Below are 12,197 nucleotides of genomic sequence, written 5' to 3'. Positions count from 1 at the left end.
CACCCGGGAGAAAGTAACATGTGAAACTCCAGCAAGATAGAGTCCTTTTATGCAAAACAGACCAATAGAAAAAAACAATAGACAATAGACCTTTATCTACAGATCTACAGTATAATAATAGGAACATTGAATCATCTTGGAGAGAGTTTCATCGTGTTGACTGTCGTAACCGAGCGCGACGCGCTGTTTGAGTGCCGAATAGAGAATGACTGACAGCCGCAGCAGAGGGAAGCACTTGAATTTAACGACTTAAATCTGTACCTCACATTAAACTATATGGAATGGCTTCAGAAACTTGGAATATAGTGCTTGAAAACATTATGGTGCTTTATAATGTTTTTTGTGCATTTTGTGTTGTATAACAATAACATACGCACAATATCGGATTTGGATGGTCTCGCCTGGCCGATATCCGATTTGGCAAAAATTGGCAGTATCGGAGCAATATCGATACACGGTATCGGATCGGCGCACCCCTAATCAAAAATAAGTGCTGTCGATTGAGCCTAACTTGTGCTGAATCCAGAGTATTCCTTTAACCCGCAGCGTTGTACCCCAACCCATTATGTCAATCCTAATTTTTCCTGAAAGCTTAAAGAGGTGTAAAAAGTCAAAGTGGTCAGGATGAGTCACAATTTTTTTTTATCCCACAATGTCATCAGATCCGGTTATGTTGTTGTTGGTCGGTTCCCACGATCCTTGACTTTCACCTTTCTTGGGCCGGTGGTGGACTCATTATAAAGGATCATTAACACATCATTTTAAACCACACCAGACAATATGATTTGCCTGATTGCAAGGGAGGTATTGACCGCTGGGCCTGGATGCTTGATGAAGCTATTGATCAGCACTAATCTGCATCCCTCCACCACGTAGACACAGCAGATTATCCTGGAAAGGAATTATACTCTGCATTTCAAACAGATTTTTTTTTTTGCTTATTATGATTTTGTCTAATCCAGCCTGTGATTCATGATATGTAATTTAAGCCAAAAAAGAAATATAAGGCCTATGCATGGGAAAAGTGCAACTGTGAACACTTCAACCAAAAGATGAAAGTTGTTTGTCTCTGGATTACGAAATCTTTAATTATACATTTTGCTGTGTGGTTTTGCACTGATGATTCAAAGCAGGGATTTGATGTAATGTGTTGATATTGCCCAACATTTCATGCTAGTTTTCGTACATCAGTGTGACATACCATCCGCAGTGTGTTTATAGTGGTTGGATTTCAGCACCCCATATCTTTGAGCTGAAAGGATTCAGCATGTGGGCTTCTTTCAAAGCAGTTCGCAACAGGAATTTGAATATACGGCGGAGAATCATCAGCCTTCTGGAGGGGAGCTTTCAGTTGTGCTTTAACATTTTTGACATGCATCTCAGAGTGAATTCTCACACGATCCCAGCAAAGCTGTATAGCTCTTGACATCTTCGCATTAGTTACCCGGGATGTCTCTGTTTTTGCAGCATCTTTTTCAGATCATATCACTCTGCTGCTGATGTTTTTCTGACTTGTTTTCGATAAGCGAAATCTCTTTGAAAGATACTGATTATTAAGCATGCATTAGAATTCTTCACTCGTTCCATTTGTTGACTGCAACTGTCTAGATAAGGCCTAAATACATGTGTTTAATTGAAAGTAATTAAAGAATGTTATATGAAAAATGATGTTGATCAATAAGGATGTGCAAAACAACTTGTTTTCAAAGTCATCTAGTCATGAGTTTCCAGAATGATTAGTTGACTAATCCGTCTTAAGGAGGTCCTGCATAATTCTGGGTTTGGGTTTGCCTGACCTAAAGGTGTTTCTAAATTTGCATTAGTAAATTGTGCTCTTTCGCCCGAATGGAAGTGTCTCGAGATGTTTTTTTAAAAGTTGGACAAATTGTACCTTGACAAAAAAACAAAAAAAACAAGCTTGTAGCGAGACGTTCAAAAGAGTGCTGTGTTTGTATTTCAATAAACTTGCATTAAATGGGCATCTTTGACCATGACAACTGTCTCTGTTTTTCCACATTTTCACCAAGAATGCTGTGTTTTCCATGCAATGCCAAATTCAAAATTTAACGCTGCATCTCACCATTTTTCTATGGCCGTTCGATTACTGCAAAAATTAAAATCATGATTATTTTGGTCAATGTTGAAATTACTATAATTATAATAATAAACGCAATTAGTTGTGGGTGATATGATTAAAATCTTATTTCACAATATGAGTAAGTTTAGATTAATTTTAATTATATAAGTAATTTTTGCAATTTCACAATTATTTATACCAATTTGATTCTTCAGCAAAAACTAATACTAGGTTAACTAAAATGTCCTCAAACAGTTAATAAAGACAATAAGAACAAAAAACTATTACAAACAGAAGGACAAACAAATACATAGAACAAAGATAGAACAAATCCGTATGGGAAACAGTGTCTCTTTCACGACTTATTGCTTTTTTAATAACTTTTAATATCAAACACGTCCGTAGGTTAGTAACGGGAAACTGCATTTTGCGACAGTCACTTATCTAGGTGATATGAGAGGCTTTTCACTGGAGAAACATTTTCAGAGTTTCTATTAGGGCTGCATGATATTAAAAAAAAATCTAAAAAAAGATTTAGTTTTTCTTCTATATATATATATATATATATATATATATAGCATTATGACTTGAATATGTCTGTTTGAAAAGAATGAATCATTCTAGAATAATTGGGGTGATTTTGTAGGGGAGTGTATCCGCATAGAAAAAATTACAAATTCACAAGCATTCGCACCGGCACCTGCCATTTTTAATATAGCCAACATATTTACTCTAAAATCTAACTCCACGAACAGGGAGAACAGTGATAGATGGACTGACGCCAAAGTCCAGGCACTTCTCAACCTTTACGTTCAGGAAATCCAACGCGACTTTGAAGAGACCACCAAGCCAGCAATTGGGCATCAACAACACGACAAATGCTATAATTCTTTTTCGTATAGTTTACTATAATAACGTATTAGATAGCACTGTTAAACCGATCGTAAACTAATGAAGAGAGTTCTCAGCGTTGTCAAAATATAAGTCCCACACAAGATCCCGAGCAGCAGGACGTACTGTAAGTGACGACTTGTCACTTCAGTTCAGAGTTCCTACTGGTGGTGCGAATGCTACCAGAAAAATTGCCCTAGAGGAACATTTTGTTCTCTGGGGAACACCCTGGTGGCTAGTTCCAATAACTGAGGTCCCATAGCTACTCGGTGTGAAAGCCCCTTGAATGTTAAGTTTAGGGTAGAACGAAACCACTTCGCTGGCACTGTGACGGAAAGGAAGGTCCTTAAAGAAGGCAGTTAAAAACATTTATTTGAAAATAAAATGACTAATAAGAACATATTCCGTGGTGTGAAAGGCCTCAAACACGTCCATCTGAATAAATAACGAAATGGAATTTCACCCTATCTATTTTCTAAATGCATGTTATTGATCTTATAGTGATCTTTTCATCCTTGCATTCGTTTCATTTTGTACAACGTACCTCACAATACAGAAGAAAAGATCTGTCTCTACTTTCTGTTCAAAGATGTTTTCCAAAGGATTTTACAAAACTGCCAAAAAATGCTAAATCACAGAATGCTTAGAATACCAATTAATACAAATTATTAAACCTGAATGGACTTTTTTTTGGATATTTATATATGGTCAGTGGTTGAACACTTCTACTCCCTGCAGCCCAAACAAACTCAGTGAGAATTTAGACTTTCCATGATGAATTTTTCACACAGAATTTTCTATCAAAGTGCACTTCATCAGTGTATTATTACTATGGGACATCGTCAGCCGTGTTCTGCCCGGTAATACCACCCCCCCGAAACCAACCCCCCCCCGGGGGAAACGCCTAGCTGACAGATCTCACGCTGTTGCTAAGAGAGGGAAAAAGAAATACTTTGACCACTTCGCTGATGACATCTTAATTAAATCCGGGCTAATTTTGTCTAATGTTTTTCCTGCTTCCACATCGTGATTAAATAATGTCATGATGGACTGAACAACTATTTTTTTTGTAGCCAAAATGAGTCTGTCCATTGGTGTGTATATTGAGGATGTCATGTTTCCCCCCTCTTGATCAGTAATGCAGTCGTTGTTTGTATTTAGTTTTTAAAGGTGATGAAACTCTCTCTTGAATCATGAAATACACGAGCCTCTGCCAATGTGACTATACAGATTTGCGGCAGGCGGATAAATTAACATTCTGATCAACGGTCTTTTCAAAACAGCAAGAAAATGCATAAGTATGCACAGTCCATATTGACACTGCTAATGCAGTATACATCCATTTGATTGCATGTTTACCCTATTTAAACCTTCAATTTAGTTACAGGTATTATTGACAATTAAACTATTGAATATCAATGTTAATGTAAGGCTTTAAGCTAATTCTTACCCAATACCTGATTTGCAGAACCACATGCTAATCACAATTTCATGATGGTTTTAGCCACCAATAAGAGTTTTTCAATGTTTAAATTCATTCCACAGAATATTGAAGATTTTCCCCAAGAAATGCAAAAGAAGTCTGCAAAATCAGGGTCTGCTGATTGCTCTGATCACATCTGAAGTCTTTCAGGCTTAATAATAGTTATTAACATTGAGACGTCTGTTGAATAAGTGCTGTTGTTGTTCTCTTTCAGGCTCGTAATGTCACTACAGGAGAGCTGGCTGCTATCAAGGTCATTAAACTGGAGCCAGGTAAGAAAATCTCTTCCCTTTCAGACGAAACCGATTTTGTTCTCATCTGGTGTCTGTTCTGTGATCTATTATCATATTCTCTCTCCATACACTCCTACTACTCCTAGGCAGACTATTTTAATATATTTAGGGCAGTTATTTCAAATCTGGAGTCTTTAGGGGGTCTTCAAGCTGATTCAAATGGTGTACTTGAGAAGATTTAAATTCAGCTGTTTAAAACAGAAATTGATTCGTATTACATTTTACATTTTAACATTTATTAAAGTACCTAATTATGCCCCCCCCCCCCCCCCCAAAAAAAAGAAAAGAAGAGAGTAATACTTCAGGTCTTCAAGCAGATTCCCATGGTGTACTTGACATTTCTAGTTACTGATGAGGCTGTAGGGGTACGTAAGACAAAAGAGGTTGGGAAACATTAATCTAGGAGCTGGTATGGTGAAGTAGCTAATGTTTAGGATTGGTGTGCAGAAATTTGTTGGCTTGAACCTTATGTGGAGTGAACCTTGAGCTTTCACCAAGTGTCCTTGAGCAGGGCACTTAACCGCTTAGAAGGTTATTCTAAGGGGACATTACCTGTGGTAAATGTACTATACGTCACTTTGGATAAAAGCATTTGCTAAATGACCTCTTACTTCCTTAATAAATGAGGGAAAAAAACAAGAACTTTGCACTCAGTCAATAAAGTCCTTTGGAACATTCATTCTAAGATTCTTCCTTGTTCATCTTGGAGTTAGGTAATTGTTTACTTTTTTCATGCAAATCGAATATTTGGACAAGTTAAAAAAATAATTTAATACAAAAGTGCTGTAGACCCATCATGTTTCAAAGTTAGGATACCATCCCCTGTGTCCAGATGCACAATGGAGGTTTCACGCTCTGATCAAGGTAAACCCAGATTGTTTATGTCAGTGAAAAAGCTTTTGATATAAAACCCAGACCAAAGCAGGAGATGACATCAAATGGGGTCTGGGGTTTGATACGGTTTGACAATATTGAATATCATTGTCACTGTAAAGGATGTACCTGTTTTATCTACCAGCTACCTGGATTGATGAATGACATTTTCTTGCCTTAAGGAAACCAGTGAAGTGCGTCTTTCATTTTGATTTTATAGCGATTCTCTTTGTGTTCTGTTTTGCTGTGCCAGCAGTAACTTCAGGAACAACAGCAGACTTCAAACCTTTTTTTGCTGGTTTGAGATAAAACCCACAGCCTTCTCCTTCCGATGGCTTAACTTCACCAGCACGTTCTTTTTTTCATTTCCAGTTAAAGTTCCACTTTTGTGAAATTAAAGTAACTAGAACAAACTCCAACTGGTAACCAAAGTTTGTTGTGTGTCCAGCAGCACATTGGTTGGTAATGGTGGTTCACCCCACATTTTTTATGATACTAAACCAATAGGTCTGTTTGTTTTGCAATGAGAACGATTAGGCTACTTGGTTTAAACATTGACTAAGAATTCAGTAGCCATACACATTCATAGATGCAGATGCACACAGTATATTAGTCAGCTTTCCGCCTCCATAATTACTACATGCCTTTCATACCAGAGACGAGAGAGAATGAGAGGAGAATGGGGGTTTCTGGAGGCCCTGCGCTTTGCTTTCTCAGCTGTAGTTTGAGATAAGCAAGGGTTTGCGTGTGTGTGGCTTTTCGATGCCCCTGTTGTAATAGGACGCGTTGCCATTCCAGATATCTGTTAAGCTGGGTTTCATATGTAAGGGCTAGATTTAGTCTGAGTGTTTTAGAAACACCTGCTCAGGCTTGTGCCCAAGCTGTTCGTTTTCAGTGCCTTTCTGTAATCAGGGTCTTTATTATTGAAGAGTATGGAAATCAACCATTAACTTTTAAAAGTTGACTGATAAATGCTGCTGGATCAGTTTTTCATTCTTGGTTCAGATCTGAACGGGTGTCTTTGAATGCAAGCTAGAAAACCATACATTTGATCTTGATGGTGCAATATGCCAGTCATATCTTTCAGATAAGTTATATTTCAAACTGTCTATCTGTGTATTTGTCTGTCTGTCTGTCTATCTATCTACTGTCTCTCTGTCCGTCAGATAGATAGATAGATGGATAGACAGACGGATATCCATCCATCCATCTTTCCATCATGTGTTCGGATGTGTGGCGTGTCGTTAGCTGTCAGTGGCAAGTCGTTGTCGTCACAGTGGGCAAATAAAGGCTGCTAACTACTCATACATGTATAGTAGTCATTTCCCCAAGGGCTGTCCGTTATTATGTCTTGTTAATTGTGTTGGTTTGCAAGCAACGTGCTGCCAAGATAAACAAATTAATCAGTTATTAGTCCCACATTTACCTTTTCCTCTCTGGCGAGTTAGTATGAAGTCAGTCTAATTAGATAAGGATATTAACATGAATGTCCCATGGATGTGTTTTATGGTGATGTCTTTGTTCTTCTTTGACATTAATTTACAATTCTGATTAACATGCAGAGTTTCTTCCTGACGCATTGGACCGCATAGCCGTTTTTGCTGTTCTAACTCATTAATGTCTCTGAGCTGGCCTTTACGAATCATGGTGGGGGAGGACAACACACACTTTCAGGATAGGTCTCCTCCCTCTCCGGCACTGTGGGGATCAGGACATGGCTTTGAGTTTTGGCTCATTAGTTTCACATAATCAACAGGGGATCGTCTAAAAGACCCAATAAATGTGTTTGCAAACAGACATGCCAACACAGACATCAAGACCTGGGGAGAGTTTATGTGGGGGTGTTCGGTGACGTGTTGATGTGCGGTGAGATTCATTCTTGGCCTGAGATGAGAGGCGCAGTGACCAGGATTCATCTGGATGTGCTCTTATTTCTCTGTGTGTGTAGATTGGTTGGCTCGAGCATTGTTGGTCTCATGCATTTCATTCAAAATTGATGAATCTTTGATATTGGACTTCAGAAAGAAGCAATTTGCCACTTTGAAACAGGCCTGTAGAGGGAATCAATTTTGGGTGTCTTTTTCAGCTTCCTTCTTGGTTTGTGCTCGTTTGTGTGTATGCGGGCTCATACATCTGATTGTGTACTCGGACGCTTGTGTGTATAGGCAAACGTTGGCCTGCATGTGTGTGAGTTTGTGCACCTGCTTCTGTGTATTGCCGAACAGCAAAGGCTATTCTTTCCATAAAAAGAAGGGCGACCTCATGAGCAAGCACTTACCCTGCCTTGCCTTCCCTCTTAATGTCAGCTTGTTGTGTAGCAAATTCACAGTGACAAGCTGTAGAAAGTGTGGCGAGGCAAAATGTTCTCTGCCAACCAAGTGTGGACACTTAAAATCTACTGTTTCACCTCTCTGCTTCAGATTTGTTCTTCTTGGATGTAGAAGGATAAGTGGAAAACCTTGATTTCCTATTATTTCTCTTGTTTTTCTTCTGAATTTCGTTAGCAGTTAATTTAATTGGCTGATATTGATATAAGTTAAAGTAAATCTTGATATGGAATATAATAAGGATGCTAAAATATTTACTGAAGATGCATAAGATCTTATTCTCTAAGATTCACTTGTCATTCGCTATGCAAATGTGGTTGCCAATGCCATTTTTGCTAAAGTTTTCAGTACGATGTTATGCTTTTATTTTATAAATATATAAATGTACAGTTTGCAGTTCAGTATGTGCATCACATATTGATTGTAAGCTTTAGAACTTGAGTGAGTTCATTCATTGAAGGACCATTCAATTGAACCAAGTGTGAAAGCACCCTTAGTCAGACCAGTTACTTAAGTTTGAGACTTTTTGTATGATTCATTAAAAGAACTATAGTTTCTAAGTCTGTGTTACCACCAAAGTGTTTTTTTCCAGAGGCTAGCGTATTTTTCAAATTGGTTTCGATGGGAATGTCGCATTTTTTAAAACACCAGCAGCGTGACGAGGCACTGAGCATCTATTTCATGCTGAGCACTCAGCACTTTTTTCCAGTTCAACAATGTTCAACTTTGGGTAAAATGCAGCTCTCAACACTGTCACTTTTTACCTAGCCGTCCAATCACAGTGGAGGAGAAATGAGACAAATACCACAGCGACCAACCAGACGACAAGAAGTACAACAACTGAACAAAATCGTTGAAAACAAGATCCAGAGTCGAATATTTTACATTGTATCAACATTTTTATATTCAGAAACAAACTATATGGGAAATCGAATACTAGCAATACTTCTGCTGATGTTTCGTATATAGCACATATAGCGTATCAACTGAAAAAAAAATGCTGTGTCACCGAAACGCTCTCAAGCGCCTGTAGCAAGGCGTTTTGTGTCGCGAGGACAACTCAACCAAAAGATGTTTTCTTGCCATTATCTTTTTTTTTTATCTCATTACATTCAATTCAGACCATACACTCATATTCACAACACAGATAAAATATGATTTATTTGCCATATAGTGCTAGTGATTCAGCAACCTCTTTCAGAGCAAGTCTGTATGACTTTTCTCCCATTTTGATGCCCGCTAGGCAAAATATGTTCGTTTCATACGGCTGTGTTTCAAAGTCTAGTGAGCTACCCATCTAGACATCATGTTTGGCCATTGTAGATGCATGTCTGATGTAAAAGATAGTCTCAGATGTATTCAGCAGACACGAGTCATCTTACTAGATTTTAAAACAGCCTATATTTCATCTTCCAACCTAATGTTGAGGACAGGACAATGTTCCACCGCTATTCGTAGTGACATTAGGTGTGTGCGCGTTTGCATGCTGTGTCTTTGTTGGCTCTGATTCCCGTAAGACATGTAAAGGGAAGAGAAGGAGCAGGAGTGGAGGTGGGTCTGGTATTAGCCGGCTGGGAGCACTGAGGCACTGCGGGCGTGCAGGGCAATCATTTAAAATGCATGGGCTCGGAGGTCGGCGGCCCTCAGAAATGTCACTCGCTGTAATGGGAGGGGAGAGTGCCAGAACCCAGAGTCCCTACAGAGTCAGATGTGTGCGCGTATGTGTGTGTGTGCAGTAAGGAGACTTGCATCACAGCAGGTGCAGCTGGTTCTCCGTCAACAAAGGGCTTTAGAAAAATATGCTGCTGATGTATGCACAATATTAAGGAAAAGTGGGTCCAAAGTCCTACAGTGGGAAAACACGGGCTTGATTTACAGACCTACGAAACAAATCGATGTTCCAAAATGTGATTGATTGTGACAAGGGGCAATATGCAAAACATTTCCTCCAGGAAGCTATTCAGGCATAAGGTAATGTATTTTCGTTGCCTGTCAGGTATAATAAAACATTTAGACCCAGTGATGGAAAAATCGAGAGTAAATGATCAGGACATGAATGTATTCTTACATTTTCCCCAAATGATTGATAGTCCATTATATTGGCAAAGTAGATTAATTGGCCAATATTTTGAGATTATTAAAATTAAATTAGGATCGAAAGAATTGCTGAAGGCTTCGTTCATACAGTCATACTGATGGCAACACACACACAACTGATTCAGTCTCCTCCTCTCGTGATAGATTTCATTAATACCATTTGACCATTGTGAAGAATAATCATTGTATTTTGATCAATAAACAAGCCTTGGTGAGCATAAGAGACGTCTTTCAAAAACATTAAAAAGTCTACCAACCCCTTACTAAACTTTTGGACCATGATTCCATTCATACAGCACACATCAACCAAAATTTTCCTGAATCCTGTAAACTGTATTCTGTAATGAACATTTTTCGTATTTAGCTACTGCTGCTCTTTGAATGTAGCCCTTGTGTTAGTTCTTCAATCTGTCAACTGCCTTGTCTTGATAATGTTTGTTTTTTTGGATAAACTTGATAAAGTTCTTTTTTTTATTTTTTATATGCACATTGTAACCTAATTCAGTGGCTTTATTCCAAAGCTGGCCATGTAGAACAGTCAAAATTGACGAGCAATTGAAAGGCAATATTATAGCTTTCATCTTCATATAACACTTTACATCAGAGATGGGTGTTTTAATAAGCATTGAAAATTTGTGGCAAACTGGGACTGAAAACACACCCGTTTGGGGACACGACTGCTAATGGTGACCAAACCTGTTAAATGTGTGAGACTTAAGTAAATACACCCCTCCAATCAAGCTCTCCCACCCTAAAACACACGCACTATCTCACTTTAACACTTACACACATTCTGTCACGTCAGAGGAGCTGTTAGCTGTGCACACACATATGCGCGCTGACACGCATGTCTAATGGAGTGACAGTTGAGCGCCTCTCCCTGACAGTCTCTGTTGCTAATGCTATTCAACACCTACAAACATGCCCAAGAGCACAAACTTGTCCCATTTCTGTGTGCGGTGACATGCTTTCATGAAATTTATTCATGAATTATTTGTTATTATTCTGATTTTTTCATTTTGAACAAAATCATGACGGTGCTCGTCGCACCTTACAGTTGCATTCAAATTCTGGTTCACAATAATTGGAAAACAATAGCTAGAAAAGTTGAAGGTTTCTCTCTGGTACAATAGAGCTGTATTATATTAACTGGGCACGTCTGAAAAACTATATATTTAATTTATCTTTTTTTGTTAACAAAGTTTGTTGTGTCCTATAGAGCTTGGGTCTAGTAGAAGACCTCTATAGACCTTATTCACAGCAGTGCCATCTTTGTTTTTTAATGGGAATGAAAGCGAGGCTGTGAGGGATAGGCACTTCTCTTCAGTGTGTTGTACTGTTATTTAATGTGTTTTTGGATTGTTCTGATGACGAAACAGTGCAAAAATATCTTTCCGAGAAGTTTCAGTAGACAAAAAACCCCAGAGAGTATGAGCTGTGGAAAATTAGAAGTGATCTAGGAGCTTTATACAGCGGATGCCATTGAAAACACGGCAAGTCTGTCCCTCACAGCCTCGCTTTCATACCTGTCATGGCACTGCTCTGAAATAAGGTCTGGGTCTGGTGGACCTCTATAGATTCACGGTGCCGTTTCTAATGGTGAGATGTTTAAATATTGAAAGGTGCATTTTCTTGAAATTATCCCCCGGTGAGGCTATGGTCTAAATTCAAAGAACCTTGAAATCTGAATAGGAGTGTTTTGTTTATATATATATATATATATGAGGCTTTACCTCTTAAAGGTGCAGTAAGCGTTTTCTGAGAAACAATGTTGATATTTGAAATCAACTAAAATAAACACACCCCTCCCTTCATTGCTCCGCCCCTAAATGCACAAACATGCAATGCAAGTGTGAATGTGTTTTTTCATCAGCCATAGCTGAAACAAAGCTAAATAATGGTTCGCGAAAAGCAAAGCGAAGATGATGAACGAACGACAAGGAAGAACAAAAAATAAACACACAGTACACAAGAGTATATACAAGCAAGAGTTGCTTGTTAGTCGCCAGCAGCACATCAGCTTCAGACGATCAATGACACTCAAAACTGTCCTGTTACTATAGCTAACATTACAATTGCATATCTTGGTTCTGTTAAACAGCAAAATCAATGTTACTCACTTATGGAGCAGAAACAATGCAGCCTTGTTATCCGTT

At 38.5% G+C, this 12,197-nt stretch overlaps 1 protein-coding gene across 13 annotated transcripts in view; it reads left to right on the top strand.

Moving 5' to 3' along the window:
* Positions 1-12,197, top strand: part of map4k3a (mitogen-activated protein kinase kinase kinase kinase 3a) — a 65,709-nt gene that overhangs the window by 13,664 nt on the left and 39,848 nt on the right. For all 13 annotated transcript variants that reach the window (XM_077203730.1, XM_077203727.1, XM_077203731.1 and 10 more), the window contains exon 2: positions 4,666-4,723. In XM_077203730.1, the coding sequence (XP_077059845.1) occupies positions 4,666-4,723 (58 nt within the window). The remainder of the gene's footprint in view (positions 1-4,665; positions 4,724-12,197) is intronic.

The sequence above is a fragment of the Siphateles boraxobius genome, unplaced genomic scaffold, assembly GCF_051911475.1.
Source record: "Siphateles boraxobius isolate OS27281-9 unplaced genomic scaffold, OSU_SipBor_1 5, whole genome shotgun sequence".
NCBI lineage: Eukaryota > Metazoa > Chordata > Actinopteri > Cypriniformes > Leuciscidae > Siphateles > Siphateles boraxobius.
The sequence above is the reverse complement of the archived record's forward strand: the minus strand, read 5'-3'. Positions and strand labels throughout refer to the sequence as shown.